This window comes from Rhinopithecus roxellana, chromosome 16 (assembly GCF_007565055.1).
Source record: "Rhinopithecus roxellana isolate Shanxi Qingling chromosome 16, ASM756505v1, whole genome shotgun sequence".
Classification (NCBI taxonomy): Eukaryota; Metazoa; Chordata; class Mammalia; order Primates; family Cercopithecidae; genus Rhinopithecus; species Rhinopithecus roxellana.
The window spans coordinates 14,052,357-14,071,325 of NC_044564.1; the positions used below are offsets into that span (position 1 = coordinate 14,052,357).

Genomic DNA, 18,969 nt, shown 5'->3' on the forward strand with positions numbered 1-18,969 from the left:
TTCTGCTCCAGCCCAGGGAAAATGGCTGGCCGTGTTTCCTTTCCTTTTATTTCCCCAGTCGACTCTTGGAGTCAAGTGGACGAATGACTTGGGCAGCAGGAGGGAGGTGGAATGAGGGGCTGAGGAGGCCCAAACGGTCCCCAAGATAAACTGCACTGGGAGAGAAGGATGCCAGGTCCTTGAAGACAGGCCCGAGTCCCTTTCCACAGGGTGGGCAGTTCTGGAACACTCCAGGGCTAGATTCACAGGGATCCACACACCTGGATCTTCCAATACAATTCCCTCCTGCCAATGAGACCGCAAGAGGTCAGGGGATCCCTCTGTGGCCACCCAGTGAGATCCCAGCCCTGCTAGCTCTCAATTTCAGAATGACCACTCAGACTCCTGTGTGACAGAAGGCAGGACAGGACAGTGACGGAGGCCCTGGAGACTGATCCCAGTTTTGGCCGTGCAAACTTGGGTCAGCGTCTCCACCTCCCCGCACCTCCCTCTCCTCATCTGCACTCTGACCTGGCTCCATCCTGTTACGAGCAGGCAAAAAGCTGCACACATGGGGTGCTTTGCACAGCGCCTTTCTCTGAATCGCCACTGGTGTGTGGCACGACGGAAGCATGTGTGCCCCAGCCTCTCACTCATGAGGCTCCCAGGCGTCTAGCGCACCACTGAGACCCATGCCATGATTGCCAGCATTGCTGTGACCGCCAGCGTTCCCGCCACCATCCTATCCGGCCTCGCCCTCCTGGCACAGAGCACTCTTTCTCTCCACCTTTCGTGATGCTGCCACCACAGAGAGGACCACGGCTGGCAGTTGGGCTTAGGGCGCGCTCTTGATCCCCTCAGGGCCCCCAAGATCCGGCTCTGAGCCGTGCCAGAGTCACCAGTAGTGACACATAGGCGGGAGCTCACCTAAGCAGGCTGGGAAGTGGATGCATCACCCTCACTGACCCTGAAGAGGCAGCTCCAGCCCCCCGCTGGCTGCAGTGGCATCTGGGCAGGCATCCCGTGTCCCCCACCAGATGCCATCACGTGAAGTCAGATCCAGGGCATGTGTAGATGGACAGAGACCTGGTTGGGGAGGGTCCTCATGGCTCTAGTCTACCTCTTTGAGAGCCCTTGGCCTGGGGTGGAGCCTCAGGGTCTGAAGCTCATCATGGGGGCTCAAGGAGGTCACTCCAACCCTCTGGGCCTCAGTTTTCCCATAGGAAATGAGAAGGGAGAGAGATGGAGCTCATCGGTGGTTTTTTCTTTTTCTTTCTTTCTTTTTTTTTTTTGAGATGGAGTCTTGCTCTGATGCCCAGGCTGGATGGAGTGCAGTGGCAAAATCCTGGCTCACCACAACCTCTGCCTCCCAGGTTCAAGCAATTCTTCTGCCTCAGCCTCCTGAGTAGTTGGGACTACAGGTGCACATCACCACCACGCCCAGCTAATTTTTTTTTTTTTTTTTTTTTTTTTTTTTGTATTTTTGGTAGAGACAGGGTTTCACCATGTCGCCCAGCCTGGTTTCAAACTCCTGAGCTCAGACAATCCACCTGCCTCGGCCTCCCAGAGTGTTAGGATTTACAGGCGTGAGCCACTGCACTTGGCCTGATTAGTGGTGTTATATTGTCTTCACAGGAGCCCAGGACTTCCTGGGGGTGGACTGGGGAACTCAGGGGCCTGAGGCAAGGCAGAGGGACACCAGCCACTTGCTTCTGGGGTCCCCTTTCCCGGGAGCCATCAATTTCGCTGTACCATGCTTATTGATGTCGGGGTTTCTCTGGCCTTAGACAATCTCCAGCATGCCTTCTAAGTCGTGTGTCTCTATTTGAAGTGATGGATAATTATCTTTAGCATTTATTAAGTACCTACTACATGCAAGCACTGACTGTGGGACAAAGAAGAGGACAGAACAGTGCCTGGCTGTGTGGGAGAGGGACGGAGGTGGAGTGGAGGCTGAGGAGGTATTTGGAGGCCAGAGAGAAGTCACAGCATCTCCTTCCAAGGCCCCTGCTCTGAGAATCCAAGTCAACATACCAGACTGAAAGAAGGAAAAGAAAATGAGGGTGGGGAGGGGGAGGAAAGGGTAACCGTTTGGGTTTTTCCCCTCCTCAGGCCTCACTGTGGCATAGTCATTAAATGACTGGGATCTGAGTTTGAGTCTTGACTTCACTTAGTTTGGAGTCTCAGTTTCCTCATCTATAAAATGGGTACAACAGGAGAGTAATAGTTTCTACTGTGCGGATTATCCCAGAGGGTTCGATGAAGTAGTGCACATAGAATGTTCGATGCTTCAGAAGAATAGATTTGAGGCCGGGCGTGGTGGCTCATGCCTGTAATCCCAGCACTTTGGGAGGCCGAGGCAGGCGGATCCCTTGAGTCCAGGAGTTCAAGACCAGCCTGGTCAAATAGTGAAACCCCGTCTCTAATAAAAATACAAAAATTAGCTGGGCGTGGTGGCTGGTGCCTGTAATCCCAGCTGCTTGGGAGGCTGAGGCAGGAGAATCGCTTGAACACGGGAGGTGGAGGCTGCAGTGAGTTGAGATTGCGCCACTGCACTCCAGCCTGGAGTGACAGAGCAAGACTCTGACTCCAAAAAAAAAAAAAAAAAAAAAAAAAAAAAAAAACAGAGATTTGAGAGTCCAGAGAGTCCAGAAGTAAGTGCATAGATTATGCTCAATTGATTTTTGACGAGGTTGCCAAGAACATTTAGTGGGGGAAGAATAGGCTCTTCAACAAATAGTGTTGGGGAAACTGAATCTCCATATGCAAAAGAATAAAGATAGACCTTTTCCCTTATACCAGATGCAAAGATGAACTCAAAATGGATCAAAGACCTAGATATAAGAGCTAAAACTATAAAAGTCTTAGAAGAAAACATGGGGGTAAGTACTGCTGACCTTGGATTTAGCAATGGTTTCTTAGATACAACACCAAAAACACAAGCAACAAAAGGAAAAAATACATACATTGGAGTTTATTAAAGTTAAAATAGGCCGGGGGCGGTGGCTCACGCCTGTGGTCCCAGCACTTTGGGAGGCCCAGGTGGGCAGATCGTTTGAGGCTAGGAGTTCGAGACAGGTGAAACCCTGTCACTATTAAAAACACAAAAATTAGGCGGGTGTGATGGTGTGTACCTGTAATCCCAGCTACTTGGGAGCTGAGGCAGGAGAATGATTTGAACTCGGGAGGTGAAGGTTGCAGTGAGCCAAGATCGCCACACTGCACTCCAGCCTGGGTGACAGAATAAGACTCTGTCTCAAAACAACACAAAACAAAAACAAACAAACAAAAAACAACTAATAAGCACATGATGGCTAACATCATTAGCCATCAGGGAAATACAAATCAAAACCATAATGAGATACTGCCCCATGCCCACTAGGCTCGTCCTAATAATACAAAACAAAACCAGAAAATAAGAAGTGTTGACAAGGATTTGGAGAAACTGGAACTCTCGTACATTGCTGGTGGGAACATAAGAGGTGCAGCACCTGTAGAAAAGTTTGGCGGTTCCCCAAAAAATTAAACATAGAATTATCTTGTGACCCAGAAACTCCACTTTCAGGTAGACACCCAAGAGAAATGAAGACGTACACACATGCAAAAACTGGGACCCAAATGTCCACAGCAGTATCACTCCTAATAGCCAGAAAGTGGAAGCAGCTCAGATGTCCATCAGTTAGGAAATGGATACACAAAATATGGTGTGTCCACACGATGGCATATTACACAGCCATAAACAGGAACAAAGCACTGATTCACGCGACAATGTGGACGAACCTTGGAAACATTTTGCCAGTGAAAGAAGGCCGTCACAAAGAGCCTAATATTGTCTGATTCCATTTGCATGAAATGTCTAGCATAGGTAAATTCATGGAGACGTAAAGTAGACTCGTGGTTTTCAGGGGCAGAGGAAGAGGATGGGGAGTAACTAACGGGTGCAGGGTTTTCTATCGGGGTGATGGAAACGTGTTGGGACTAGGTAGAGATGCTAGTTGCACAACACTGTGAATGTACTGAATTGTATATTGTAAAATAGTTTAAAAGGCAAGTTTTATGTTAGATACAGTAAGACTTTTTTTTTTTTTAAGAGATGGGTTCTCACTACGTTGCTCAGTCTGGTCTCAAACTCTTGGCCTCAAGTGATCCTCCTGCCTCGGCCTCCCAAAGCGCTGGGATTATAGGTGTGAGCCACTGCACCCACCAAACATTAACTGGTTAATTTTATGTTATGTGAATTTCACCTGAGTTTAAAAAATGTTTTTAAATCTTTTTTTAAAATGCTTATTGCTATGCTGAGCCCGAGGTATATACATCTGGGATCCCTCTGTCTGCACTGGAGTCCACCGTTTTGTGTGGTTTTGTCTCTGACCAATCTGGATTTCCCTAAACTCCCGGAATGTACCTGGCAATCACCAGGGAACATCGAATGAACTGCTTGATCTAGCCAAAACCCCTGTTGCTCAGTTGGGGAAACTGAGGCTGGGGCGTATCCTTGGTCTCTCAGCAGCCAGGGCCTAGAACTCTGGCTCCCCGTGGCGTTCATTCTGCTCCTATGCACTGCCCCCTCCCCCGCCAGCAGTTGGTGTGTGCTCGGCACATTAGAAACACATTTTCATATATTTAAGCAAATCTGCTGCTGCTGAAAAACAAATCGAAACCTGCAAACCAAAGCCGAATAGAACCGGTTCCTGCATCATCTGCCGTTTCTCCCATTCCTCATCGCCCGGCCACTCCAGGAAGGAGCCCTGCATCAGCACTGGCCACAGGGACTCTGGCCAGGTCAGCCCCGGTCAGGGGCCACGGCTCAGCGCCCACGTGGTCCAGCCTGGTGGGCTCTGGACCAGCCCCGTGGCGCAGGGCTTCCCTGCTCTGGGTTCCCACCATTACCCCTCAGTTGCCCTCCTGCCCCTCTTGCTCCTTCAGAGCCCATGGCCTAATCCCTCCTAACCCTAGTGAGCGGTCAGGAGCCAGACACAGGAAGGCTGAACCCCAGGTCCTACACTCAGTGGGCTTTGAGAAGTCTCAGAATATTCACCGGTCAGATGCACACAGTAATAGACCTACAGGGGCATGGATGAGGTGGGAAGGGGGAGCGGACTGTCTCCTGTCTGTCACCCACACACTTTCCTCTCGAATCATCTGGCCCTGTTCCCTGCATCTCTGCACCAACCATTCCTTCTGCCCACACCCTCACTCTCCTGACCCTTCCCATCCTGCAAGGCCCACCTCTGAGCACATGGCCTGTGCCTCTGGCTATGGGTTTGGCCTATGGGGTCCTCTTCTGTCCCTCAAGCTAAATTCTAGAATTAAAAGAAATAAAAATGCAACTTTTTTTTTTTTTTTTTGAGATGGAGTCTCGCTCTGTCGCCCAGGCTGGAGTGCAGTGGCACGATCTCGGTTCACTGCAATCTCCATCTCCCAGGTTCAAGTGATTCTCTTGCCTCAGCCTCCCAAGTAGCTGGGACTACAGGCGAGCGCCACCACGCCCGGCTAATTTTTGTAATTTTAGCAGAGACAGGGTTTCGCCATGTTGGCCAGGCTATTCTTGAACTCCTGGCCTCAGGTGATCCACCCACCTCGGCCTCCCACAGTGCTGGGATTACAGGTGTGAGCCACTGCGCCTGGCCCTTTTTTTGAGCATTCCTTTTGTGCTGGCACCCAGCTGAGGGCATCACACACCTGGTCTCATCTTCTTTGTACACATTTCCTTTGAGGTTGTGTCCAGTGCCATGCCCAGTTTCAGACGAGAAAACCAGGGCTTAGTGTCACCAGAGACTTATCTCAAGTTCCACATCCCGGAAGTGCGGGATGTGCCCGAGTCCCATCTGCTCCCTCCGGAAGCCCAAGTTCACATCCACAGCATGGTGCAATCTACCTGTCTGTCCGTCCATCCGTCCATCCACTGCCTGCCTCGTTGCAGGTGGGATTGGAGGCAGCTTGTGATTATACCCACAATAAATGAGAAACAGGGAAATGGATTAAACATCAGGGCTAGGGAGCATAGAGGAAGACAGCCCAGGAAGGTGGGGACACGCAAACCAGAAAGGTCTGGGGTCTGTAAGTCTCCGACATTCTTTGGAAAGATGTCCCCCTCTGGGCCCTTTCGCATGGCTGCCTGCCTTCCACGGGGTGTCTGGACCCAACCCCATTCCCTCAAGGGAAGTCAGAAGCAAGGATCTCAGTCCGTGGGCCCCGGGCCTCGGTCTTCTCATTGTCTACTGCCCGGGAGGGAGACTTCACTGTGCAACAAGATGTCATTTCACGGAACTGTTCTTGTCCTAGGCTGGGCCCTGCCTCGGGCATTTCAAGAGACTGAGTGGCTTTAACGGCTGGTGCAGCTCAGGCGCCAAAGTCACTTGCAACGGACTTAAGGACAGAGCTGTGCAGACCTCCCGGCTTCATCCAGTTGCAAATCCCACAGAACAGGGACTGCAGTGGAGAGAATCAGCGGCTTCCAGGGTCTCCTCTGTTGTGACCCAAACCCCAGTGTTTTCTTCAAGATTCAGCCCTGGCCGGGCGCGGTGGCTCAAGCCTGTAATCCCAGCACTTTGGGAGGCCGAGGCAAGTGGATCATGAGGTCAGGAGATCGAGACCATCCAGGCTAACACGGTGAAACTCCATCTCTACTAAAAATACAAAAAATTAGCCGGGTGTGATGGCGGGCGCCTGTAGTCCCACCTACTTGGGAGGCTGAGGCAGGAGAATGGCGTGAACCTGGGAGGCGGAGCTTGCAGTGAGCCAAGATCGTACCACTGCACTCCAGTCTGGGTGACAGAGCGAGACTCTGACTCCAAAAAACAGACTCAGCCCTGATCCTGCCTCCTCTGAGAAGCGTTCCTGGATCACACCATGTTTCCTCCCATGCATCCATTCATTCAGGAAATGCTTACTGGGCACTGACCAAGCCCAGAGGGAGGTGCTGGGGATGCAAAGATAGTGAGACAGCCCTGCCTTTGAGGAGCTCACAGTCCAGGGGGAAAGCAGACATCTAAAGTTAGAGAATTGGTCCCAACAGCCAGCACGCAGTGAGCACCTACTATGTGCCAAGCATCGTGCTCGTGACAGTCTCCTATGCACGTTCTATTAATAGCTCCCATTTGAGAAACTAAGGTTCAGAGAGGTTAGGTCTCACATCAAAGATCACACAGCATGGGATTCTAAACTCTCCATCCCTAGGGCCAGAGCTCTTCACTGCTAGGCCAGTCAGTAAGCAGGATGATGAACAAACAGGGCCTCCTCACCTCACTGGGCAAGGGAGTCAGAGAAGGCCTCCTGGAGGAGGAGGTAGGGTCCAACCTGAACCTTGAAAAAGGAGCCAGGGTTATCTGGGTAGAAGCGGAAGCCTTGAAAACAAAGGAAGGAAGGGGCAGGCATTCGGGTGGAGGAGACAGCACGGGCCAAGGCTGGAGTGGCCGGGAGAGCTCATGGGCGGGGGCACGCCCTCCTCCTTCCGCAGCTCCTGTTATATCAGGTGCCGGTGTCCCCATTTGTTGTTAGCTGGGCATTGTCTTCAATGTCTGTTGTGTTTTCTCTTGTTTTTCGCTTCAGTTCTCTCTAGTCATCTCACTTTCCCATCACAACTGCGCCTGGCATGAGGTCAGACCTGGCAACACCTACCAACTGGAGGGGTGTGATGGCGAGAGGAGGGAGGGGTGTGATGGCAAGAGGAGGGAGGCTACGGCCAGAAACACAGAGGGGGAAGGAGGCCAGAGCCATCGGGCTGGTCAGCTCTGCATTGTTGGATGGAAACATTTCATGATCAGCGAGGTCGGGCAGGAGGCAGAGCGTCTGTGACCTTGATTCTGCATGTGGTGTTCAATGTCACGGTGGGGAGTGGCTCGAGGACTCCAGGACCTGCCTGCCATCTGCATTCATCAGCCCAGCAGACCCCCTGGGGGAGGAATGGAACCATTTGCTCTGCAGCTGGGTAAACTGAGGCACCGAGAAGCTAAAGCAGGTTCTAACTGAGTAAGGTGTGTGTTCAAAGATGCACGTTCACAGTCTGCCCTTGGCTTTCCTGTCCACCAAAGTCAAGATGCCTCCGTATGCTGGAGACTCCAACATGGCTGAAATGCGAATGTTCACCCATGTCAGTGTGGAAACAGCAAGCTTATCAAGGTTGGATAAACAATAATATTCAAGCCTCACACTAGAACAGAACTTACAGTCTCCGCCAAGCACCTTCCGGTATGTTGTGAGAGGCATTTCCTCTCCTAGGAAGTCAGTGAGGTGGACAAGGCAGTCACGATCATACTCCTTTTACAGATACGGAAACTGAGGCTTGGAGAATTTGAATGACTCACCTCAGACCACCCAGACCCCAAGTGACAACACTGGGATGTGAGCTCAGGGCTTCAGATTCCAGGCCTGTAGCTCTTGTCAGGAGGTAGTGCTGCCTCTCTCTGGTACATTCCACTGGCTCCTGCTCAGAAGCACAGACCCCCCACCCCGCCTTGGCAAGCAAGGCTCCCAGCTCCATCCCCCCATTCCCAGGACCCCTGCTGCTCTCCTGTTGGCTCCTGTCTCCCCTCAGCAATGCCCTCCCCTTAACCTGCACAGACCCCATGGGACCCACAGACCTCCGGCCCCTTTGTCAACGACAGGCTTCATCCACCACCGTGGACCAATCCCACCCCAGTGCTCCAGAGACTTCCTGTTGAAAGGCAGATTCTGGCTCAGCAGGTGTGGGGCAGAGTCTAGGATTCTGCACCTCTATCAAGGTGAGGCTGCCTGGGCAGTAGCTCTCTCCTCTCTCTCTCCTGCTTGTCAGCTTGCCCCTGAGTCTCGGGTGGCTAGCTTTTGTCTCCAAGGCACAAAGGAAGGGTTTCCCCCTTCCTGTCACGGGGAGCACAGGTGGCCGGCGGGAGCCCTGCCTTGCAGAGCACTAAGGGGTACCTCCCAATGCCAGTCATGCCCTCCCCATCTCAAAGGGGTCCTGCAAGTAGCAGTTGCCCTGCGAGGGGCTGAGATGCCTTTGCCCGCCGCCCTTCCTGCTTCCTCCCTGGCCTGCAGCTTTGCCGGGCTGACCTCTGGGGCAGGCCCTGGGAATATGGGCGGCTTCTCTTCTCCCATAGCCCTCATTGCAATTTTGTCCTTGCCCAAGAATCCTCGGTTGAGAGCTCATCCCTATTAATTCTCATTGTGCATTTAGAGCCAATAGGTTTTTATTTATTCATTTATCTTGTCTTTCAGCCTCCTCCCCTTCCTTGCAAGGCTGGAATTTACAATTCAGTTCTCAGGTGGCCTTGCTGAAGGACAAGAAGCCTGGGAGAGAGAGAGGGTCTGCATCCTGCCTCTGAAAAGGCCGTCCGCCCCTGGGCCCCTCTTGTACCCTCAGAGTGCAGCCAGGCTTGCGCTCCCGTAGGCTGGATGTTGGAACACACCTAGCAGAAGGGGCGAAGGGGAGCAAGGACCCATGGGTGATGGCAAGGCTAAGGGGGGCAGTGGGCATCTGGCCGCCATTAGGGTGCCCCCTGGTGGCTGGTTAACAACAGCTGCTGGGGCTGCAGACGTGGAAGCTCCCCCAGCCTGCATCTTCCACCTGCTGCCAGAGAGTAGAAATACAAGGCATGGCGTCCCCAAGGCTGGGGAGAGGCAAAGGACTCCGGGGAAGTAGAGAAGCCAGGAAAGTCACCGAGGCCATAATCACAACAGTAATAAGCCAGTGACTAGTACTGCACATTGAATACCTACTATGTGTCCGTGTGTACCACGGCAGCATGGCTGGGCTGCGCTGTCCCACCAGCACCGTGACACTCCTACATTATGGCTTCTACTGGGCAGAGGAAGACAGTGGAACTCAGAGAGGTCAGAAGTTGAGAGAGGGGAGGCTGTGCCACCTGGTGGGTGGGCATGGGCCTTGGCCACAGGCAGTTCCCAGCCTGCCTTCTCAACAAAGTGACCTTGGCAGGATTGAGGCAACACTTTCTAATCTCTAAGATGAGATTAGAATAGGACCCACTTCAGAGCATCCCAGAGATGATTAAATGAGACCTGCCTGGACCCTCCCAGGGAAGCCACAATAAACTGTGACATCAGGGTTTGAACCCAGATCTGTCTGGAAGTAACCATCCCCTCCAAAAACCACTCCTCCAAAAGCCACCCCTTCAAAAGCCACCCCTTCAAAAACCACCCCTTCAAAAGCCACCCCTTCAAAAACCACCCCTCCAAAAGCCACCCCTCCAAAGCCAGCCCTCCAAAAGCCGGCAGCCTGCCACAGCGGCCTCCCCATCCTCATCGGACGCACATTTGTAATCAAAGCAGAGCCGGATGGCAGCCCATGATGAAATATTTAAGTCCATCAAACAGGTGGCGAGACACTGAGGACTCGCCCATGTGGTAGATTGTGGAGGGACTATTCTTTCTCCCCTGCCTTCCCCACCTGTCTGCCCAGGAGAGGAGCAGGGGGTGGGGATGGGAGAGTGTACTCTTCCAGACCCCAGGGCTTGAGGATGGCTGCCTGGGATGAGGCTCTGCCGGCACTGGGACTGGGAGGGGTGACCCCCTCCCCAGGGCAGCTGCCCACTGTGCTGGGTTCTCTGTCTGAGGGTGGGGGCGGGGCAGAGGTCCAGGGCCAATGACATCCTAGCCAGCTTTGGCCAGGAGAGGGCCTCAGACTTGCCTCTGAGGGTCATCTCCCCACCTCAACCCCTCGACATGAAGCTGGTCCTAGAATTATGATTTAACTGCTCCCCCAAGCACATTGAGGTAGTGATTAATATTTAAGACAAAAAATACAGTCAAGACTCTAACACGAGACAGAGGTTGACTGTGCCCAGCAGTGTGTGGAGAACCCTCCCACCGGCTCTGAGATGTGGACTGAGCACCAGCCCCCATCCTGGCCTTCCTCCTGGCTTCCAGAGACCAGCCCCCTTGCTTGGCCCTGCGGTCCCCGGGGCAGTTATGACCACAGACTATCCAGCCCCAGCTCCTGGCTTCGTGCCACCTTCTCCTTCCCTCCCTCCCTCCCTCTCTCCCAGCTGGCCCTGGCCCAGCCACCACCCACAACGACAGCCTCATCGCCACTGACAAGCCAAGTAAGAAGCTACCTTCTCAGGCTGACTGCCCTGTGATGTGAGCAAAGCCGGCCCATGAGATTGAGTCCTCAGGACTCCGAGGTGGGGGCGCCGGGTCAGCCCCACCATAAGCCAGGAGACCTGGAGGCTCCTCCAAGGACATGCAGAGGCACAAGCTGCCTGGGGGATGGCATCGACCCCCTCCTGTGAGTTCCTGCAGCCTGGCTGCCCTACCCGGCTCTGCCCTGCCTTCAGGGACGGCCTCCAAAGCACTGCCTGGTGGGAAGCAGCTTAGCTCAGAGACACTGGAACCACTCTAAGCGGGAATCACAGCTTCGCCACCTCCTGGAGTGTGACCTTGGCCAGATGCCTTCACCCACCACCCCTGGACTGCCTCAGTTACCCCACCTGTATGACCGGAATGACAATGGCTAACATCTGCATGCACTTACTCTGTGCCAGGTCCTATTCCGAACCCTTTACCTACATTAGTTAAACCACAAACTCCTCACAATGACCCTAGGAGTGTGTGCTCTTAGTGTGCCCATTTTGCAGATGATGGAACAGAAGCCCACAGATGTCACTGGGTCAGAGCCCTCCCCTGACACTCCTTCTTTATACAACACAGAATCCACCTGGCTAGCTGAAGGGAGGACTCCTGGCAATGGCATCAGGCTCAGCCCACACACTCAGGCAGCTCGCATGCAACCATCTCTGCTGTTGTTGTTGCTGTTAACATTACTTGAGTACTGAAGTACTCCGTGCCCCTAGGACTCCTCCTTCTCTAACTAGGGAGGCAAGGGACAATGCCTGAATGTCTGTCTTCCCCGGACTTACCCAGGGGCTATCGTCATTGCATGTAGGAATGCAACTGAAAGGGGACCCAGCTGCACTGTCTGTCCCAGCCTGACCCCCAACTTCCCCCTTCATGAATCCCCTCTGAGCCTCCGTCAAACCTCCCCGTGCAAAGGGCCAGCTCAGTGCTTGGCATGCTCTAGCTTCATGGTACAGTCTGCTGGATCGGATTGAGTGGGCTAAGAGGTTGCACCGCAGAAAGGATGAACAGAGGGGTATCATGTTGCAGGTAGCATCTCGCTCACTCGCCCAGAATGCTGACTTCCTACACAGGAGGTGGGGCTTACCCTCAAGGCTGGGGAGCCGAATACTATGGGCTTCCCGAGGGAACTAATCTAGTGGCCCGCTGGCCGAGAATGCCGCTACCCCAGAGAACAATGTCACATGACCCCAGTGTCCTCAGGGTGGCCTCTGTTTTGACACATTTCCAAGGTGGGACAAAGACCTGGTCCAGGTTTGGTCCAGACCTGGTCAAGAGGCAGGAAAGTCAGCCTTGCATCTCGGTCCCCTGGCTCTGCTCATCCACCCCAAGGATCTACTCCAGACCTCCTCCCACTTGGCCTGGACAAGCAAAAGAGCAGTAAGTGGACTTACATGGGAGCAGAACCTCTCAGGGGGGTCTCCGCATGTGATGCCCGAGGGTTCCACCTTCACCTTGACGTAGTCCTTCAAGCGCATCACCTTGGGCTGGCAGGCATAGAACTCCCAGGTGGGGCCCTCATCTGTGGTCACCCAGGATTTGCAGATGTCGTAGTCCCCAGAGGCCAGAGGGAGGCAGTGCAGGAAGAGCGCCAGCAGGTGCAGCATGGCTGCGCAGTCCGCAGGGGCGCGGCCCAGAGAAGCCCTGGAGAGGCAGCGACGGGGTCAGGCGGGACTTGTGGCCTCAGCATGGAAATGCCACATCTACCAGGCGAGGGTGGCCGGGTGTCCCAGGGACCCAAGCATTGAAGCTTTGCGAACAGCGAGGAACTTGTTGCTTCCAAAAGGCCGATACGGAAAATTCAGAGCCAGCGTTTCTCAGACTGCTGACGGACAGATCAGAAAGTTGCCCACAACTTCACGTCCTCCTAACCTTGTCATCACACCTCCCCTGGAGGTGAATCTGATCAAATCAGGCAGACTCTCAAATTGTGACAGTGGATGGAAATGGGATAAGGAGAAAATCCGCAGGGATCCTGCATGAGGCCGGATCAGATTGCTTTTAATTTTTGTCCTTCCAATCAATCCAGGTCTTTAAAGGGCTCTTAATGGGTGACGTGCTCAACACAACTGCAAAACAACCCTCCAGCCTGCGTTGTAAAGATAAAATAAAATCAGGAGGTGGACATGTTAGCTGGAAACATGTTTCCTCTTTGGGACTGGACTTGGGTTCTCAGACCAATAAAAGAGATTTCTTTCATATGAGCTTAAGGTGGCAACAGCTGTGTGACTGGACTAGCATAAAAAGCTACTGAGGTGCTAACCGGGGAGAAGGCTATTTGGCTCTGCTTTGGTGGGGGCCGGCACTAATGGGGCCCAGCTGACCTTGGCTGGTAGCCGTCGGCAACTTATTATGAAGTTTCTGAGATCTCAGCTCTCAATCCATCCAGGTACCTGGGGTCTGGCTTGTCTTTCATTGTAAGAGGGGAGGAGAGAGAGAGCTCATTAGCAACAACACCTGCAACAAATTAAAGAGGGGGAGAATAGAGACGTATAAGAAGAAAAGCTCTCCAGCAAAATGTGCAAAAAATGAGGTTGCATTAGCAAAGTCTCCCGAGAAAACTGGGTTATTTTTATTAATATCAGAATTGCACATTTGGAGATCGGGCATGTTATTTAAAAGATGATGCATTTTTTCTCTCATTTATGGGAGTGTTAGTTCAGCAGAAGTGCCCCTGTTTGGGGGTCAGAGACTTTTGAAAGCATCCCCAGGAGCCAAGATTTAATGGTTGCTTTAAAATACCGTGACTGTCAAGTCAGAATGTCAGAGTTGTTAAAGGCAAAGATGAGAATGTAACTATAGGTGCAGATGGGCCCATACCTATATGTACAGATGAACAGAGTGCTCCATGTGCTGGCCAACCATGAAGAGCCAGGCACTGAGAAACAGCTCCCCAATCATAGGCACAATCTAAAATGGCAAATTTAATTTTTTTTTAACTGTAAGAAACTAGGGATACTGAAGACTGCAAAAGAGGTGACAATGTTTTGTGAGTTCAGATTTTTCTGATCAAGGCCGGCATTTTGCAAATCATTCTTAGAGGGTATGTCTATAAACGGGTTACTATTATGATTATTGCTGTGCTATTTTAAGCTTCTGTTAATTATTTAAAATCAAAATAGATATAACTGTTATATCATATCAAAATAGATACCAGTTATATGAACGTTACATCGGGAAATAACATGACTGCAGTACTGTGGTGTGTTCCAGACACTGGATATGTCACCGGGAGAATCCAAGTCCAGCCAGCATGGGATTCTGGCCAAAAATATTGGCCAATAGGGCAAAGGTTACGGCAAGAAGTTACAGCAGAAGTGCCTGCATGATTAATTATTCTGGTTACTATGCCTCTGATGATTGCATTTGACTTCCCAAACCTCCCCAAATGTCCAGTCTGAGCCTGGCTCTCTCCTGACATCCTCTTCACCTTCTGTACATGCAAGGCCCCTGAAGAGTTAACTGTGCTTCCATGAAACTCCGTTCTCCACCCAGACAGAATAACGCTCCTGCCAAAAATGACAAACCGAAGTGGCGGACACTTGCTGCCCTGAGCACCTCAGGCTCGGAGCAGCCCCCAGCCAGGGCCCCAGGGCTCCAGGCATGGGACTCATTCATCTGCGTTAGGGCGACCCCTGCCCCTCTCTCTGGGTGAAGGGCTGCTGATGGAGATGAATGAGAACCCAGCCAGGACCATTTTCCCCGTCTCACCTCTGGCTGTTTAAAGAGGAACCTGTTATAGAGCCTGCCCGGCCTTGAAGGCGCTCCTTGCTAGAAAACTCTCAGAAAGAACGTGCCCGGTGTCTATTTTTGCAACCTGAGAAAATGTAGTAAAAATAAAATAGCGCGGCCGGCAAAGGTTTGGATGCCACTACCCGAGCTCGCGCTGCCCAGAGCACAGCACGTTCCTAATTAATTCTTCCAGCAGTCGACTCCCAACTGTTCACTAACAGGTAGGGAGCTCCTGGCTGCTGGGACAACCAGGACGCCGGGCTGCGGCTTGCAAGGAGGGCGCAGCTGCCGCCTTCCTTCAGCTGCAGGACCCGCGGCTGCTCGGGGCTTGCAGGGCGCTGGACGCCGCCGGGCGCGGGGAGGCAGCGAGGCCCGGAGGCCGGGAGGCTGGGGCGAGCGGCGCGCGCGGCGCAACTCGCAAATCTATTAATTGCAGCCCTGTTGGTTTAAATGCCACTCATTCCCTGGAAAATAAATAAATAAATAAATAAAACCCTAACAACAACAAAATCTGCCAGGGGAAAAATGTGTTTACAACTAGTCAATCAATTGGGCGTTGCTGGCATCGCAGGGGGAATTCTGAGCTCAGCACACGAATATTACAGGCGGGTTCTGCCAAAAAGAAAAAAGAGAAGAGGGGAAGAGACACAGGAGTCCCCGGATAACGAGGAGGAGCGCAGAGAGTGAGGAGTCGGCAGGGAAATTTTCAGAGTAAAAGGCTGCATCCCGGAGGATCGTTTTCTCCGTGGAAAATGTATCTTCACCAGATATTATTAAGAAACTGCAGCTCCCAGAAACAAATAGAATCAATGTGCTTTATTTTCTTTTAAGAGTCGTCAGGAACCGAGGGGGGGCTGATAGCCAGGGTATTAAAACCCGAAAATTAGATTTTATCAGGATTTCTGAACTCAGATTTCTCTGTCTTATTGAATTAGCGCCTCCCGAGCTGGCTGGGCTCGCCAGCAGGTTCCTCTTGGAGTTGCCGGCTGCGCCCTCGCCGTGTGGGAAACTTGCCGCGGCGGGCGCGGGGCCCCTGGGGGCACTGGAGGGAGGGCGCTGGGGGCTCCTGGGATTGGAGGGGACTCAGCCCACCCCGGGGTTCCCTCTCCCTCCTCGGCAGGGGCGGCGGAGGGGGGTGAAATCTGCCTTCGGGGGAGGGTGGGGGTTGCCGGGAGGGAAAGGGAGCTTGGCCGGCGGGGTCACCTTCCGGTCCTCCGCCCCGGGCGGGGTCCAGCGGGCGCCCAGCGCTCACCGCAGCCTCGGCGGGCGTCCTAATTCCGGCGGCTCCGGCGGCCGCGGTGTCCCCTGCTCCGGAGCGGGCCCTTTTTCCGGCCCCTGGGTCCCCGCCCGCGGGAGCCCTAGAAAGTTGGACGCGGGAGGCGGGGCGCGAGCAGCCGGCCTCGGGTGGGTCCCGGCGGGCGGGGTCGAGGCCGGGGCCGGGGCCGGGGTTGAGTCAGTGCTTCCGGCCGGCTGCGAGCCTGGGACACCGACAACCCCGCAGCCCCGCAGCTGCTTTTTGTCTTCCCAAAGTTGCGTGCAAGCCACAGGAGCAATTAATAACTAAGCCTGTAATAAAGGCCCGGCCCGGACTGAGGTGCCCCCTTTTTCGGCACTGCCTCACTTAATTAAAAGACACCGAGCAGGGCGCCCAGGAACTAGTTGGATCCTTTGCCCCGGCGCTGCAGCCTGCGGCGACCCGGCTGCCGCCGCCCCCAGCCCAGACGGCCAACTTACTCCAGAGCGGGCGGACCCTGAGAGCCCGCGGTCCTCTCTTCCCTCCTTCCCGCCGCCTCTGCTCCCCCAACCTGCGCGCCGCTCAGTTCCAGGTTCGACTCCACGCCGGCCCCAAGCCGGTGCCTGCGCCCCCTCACCTCCCGATCCCCTCCCGGCGCCAGGAGAAGTTTCCAGCCCCGGCCGGGCTGGCCGGGAGTTTCTCTGTGCAACTCACAGGCTCCCAGTTTGCAGAGAGATGGGAGGGCACGGGATGGGGGTGGTTCTAAGCGGTGGCGGTGAAATTGGGGTGGGGGAGAGGCGCGGGAGCAGGGTTAATTTCCTTTTCCGAGACACATCCGAGCATCCTTGCAACATCCCTCCCCGACACACATAGACAGACACACACACACACACACACACACACACACACACACACACACGAAGGAAAGGACCCGGGGGAAGCCGGCCAGAAAGACAAGCTACCCCTTTAAGATGCTGCTAAGAACGCACCCTCACACACCCCTCTGGGGCGACTCCAGTCCTCAGCTCGTAGCAGCCGCCACCAAACAACTTTTGCATCCGAGCCTTTGCCGGGCCGCTGTAAGTGGCTCCCGGGCCCGGGCAAGCCTGCATGGTTACCGAAGCCCTTTAAAAATGAAACCAGCCTGGCCAAGCTGCAGCCTCTCCCCCGCCCGCCTCCCGGGCTCTCCCCGCCCGCCTTACCCCGGCTTGGAGCGGCTTCCCGGCGCGGAGACCCGGGAGGGCCGAGGACCGCCACCCTCCGGCGCTGCGCCTCCCCCCTCGGGCTGGCGCTGGGTGGGGGCGCGGGCCGAGGGCTGCGAGCCGCTGCTCCTTCCCCGCGCAGCTCCCGCCGCTGTGGCCGCCGCCGCCGTCAGATCGGGGCCGGGGAGCCCTCCGGCCGCCGGGGGGGCCGCCCGCAGCCGTCCCGGAGACGCGGGCCGGGGGAGGGGGCCGCCCGCGCCGCCCGCATCGCCCGCCCGGGCGGAGCGGGAGGTCGCCGCTAACAAGTGCAAACTTTTTGGCCCCCCTGGGCGGCCCGGGGAGGACCCGCGCTCCGGCGCCGGGCAGCCCCCGGCCCAGGTGGGCTTCGCAGCGGCTCGTCGGGGAGCCGGGGCATCCCCCCGGCGCGGCGCGGGCCAGATGGCGGGCGCTTCACTGCCCCCCTGCACTCAGCTCCAAGTTAATGCCGAGGCTAAATCCTCTTGCCATCACTCACGATCACCATCGGGGCTTTTATCTCTCGGTCTGATCCGGGCTGCGTAACTTCCTCTGTGTGGCTTTAACACACCATCCCACCACGGAGCAACGGTCTTCTTAAAGGTGCAGGAAGGAAATACTGCGCGGCTCGGGGGACGCGCCACGGCCCGGGGAGGGGCGCGGCGAGCAGGGGCGTCCCCGCGGGCCCGCGGCCAGGGTGGCCCAGGCAGCCTCTGGGGGGTCGCTGCCTAAACATCGCCTCCCGGCCCGGGGGCCAGCGGGTCCCTGCGCCCAGAGCGCATCCTCAGCCGGCTCCGGTCAGGCGCAGCCGGGCTGTAGCTTCCTTTTCCAAAACCCGGGGGCCTGCTGGGGTGCCAGCACCCATGGGTGTGGGGACTGCCCCATCGGCACGAGGGAGGGGGGCCAAGTGAGTCAGTTCCCCCACCCCCCACAGCCAGGGGCTCAGGGCTGCTCCTCGGTCTCTCCCTGTGAAGTGCTGCCACCCAGAAGGCCCAAAGCAGTGGGTACCGGGGTGGGTGGGTGGATTTGGGGAGATGGGGAGGGGGAGCGATCTGAGCGCACAACCAGAGCCTGAATACCAGCTGACACATCGCCGCCTCCACCCTGATGGGCCTTGCTTTTGACGAAGCCAAGCCAGCTCTGCAGAGAGTGCAGAGTAGGGGGGCAGGAGGGGCCTGGCTAAGGGGTTCTCTGCCTCCCTCCCCTGCAAGCATGGGAGGCAGGTGTGGGAGGGCTCCCGTAGCAGCAACCCGGGCAGGGGCCACCGAGTTGGCAACATCACATCGCGCAGGCCTGTACTCTGCGACCCCCGGGTGGTTTCCTGCCAGGCTGCCTCCTAGGGCTTCTGGGAGAGTTTCCACATCTTCCAGAAGCACATGTGGTTTTCGGACACTCCTGGCCTCCTGGGGTGGGCTCACTGCAGCCTTGAGCAGCCAGCACTATCATTTGGATGCATCAAGAACAAAGGGCCTGAGGACAGACAGAGAGAGAGGCAGAGAGAGAGAGAGAGAGAGACCAGCCCAAGGTCATAGAGGGTGTTGGGAATGGAGCAAGACATGGCACCTCAGTGCCCGGCCCTGCTGCCACCCTTCACCTCCACCTTAACCCTTCCCTGCTCTCAGCTGCCCTGAAAACTGGAGAGGGAGATATACTGCTGAATAATATTTAGAATATTGTGACATAACAGGCAGAGGATGCAGAATTAAAGATTGTCATCTGCTGTAATAATAATAA

General features: G+C 55.0%; 1 protein-coding gene across 11 annotated transcripts in view; it reads right to left on the reverse strand.

Moving 5' to 3' along the window:
- NTNG2 (netrin G2) overlaps positions 1-17,750 on the reverse strand; it is an 81,043-nt gene extending 63,293 nt beyond the window's left edge. For 5 of the 11 annotated variants that reach the window (XM_030919746.1, XM_030919744.1, XM_030919738.1 and 2 more), the window contains exons 1-3: positions 17,221-17,750; positions 13,377-13,509; positions 12,447-13,141 (exon numbers count right to left, since the gene is read on the reverse strand). In XM_030919746.1, coding sequence (XP_030775606.1) covers positions 12,447-12,659 — 213 coding nt within the window. In that variant the 5' untranslated portion in view covers positions 12,660-13,141; positions 13,377-13,509; positions 17,221-17,750. Of the gene's footprint in view, positions 1-12,446; positions 13,142-13,376; positions 13,510-13,872; positions 13,963-16,518; positions 16,911-17,220 lie in introns of those variants that run through there. The other 6 variants (XM_030919747.1, XM_030919743.1, XM_030919739.1 and 3 more) reach the window with 5 other exon arrangements.
- Positions 17,751-18,969: the final 1,219 nt, after the last annotated feature.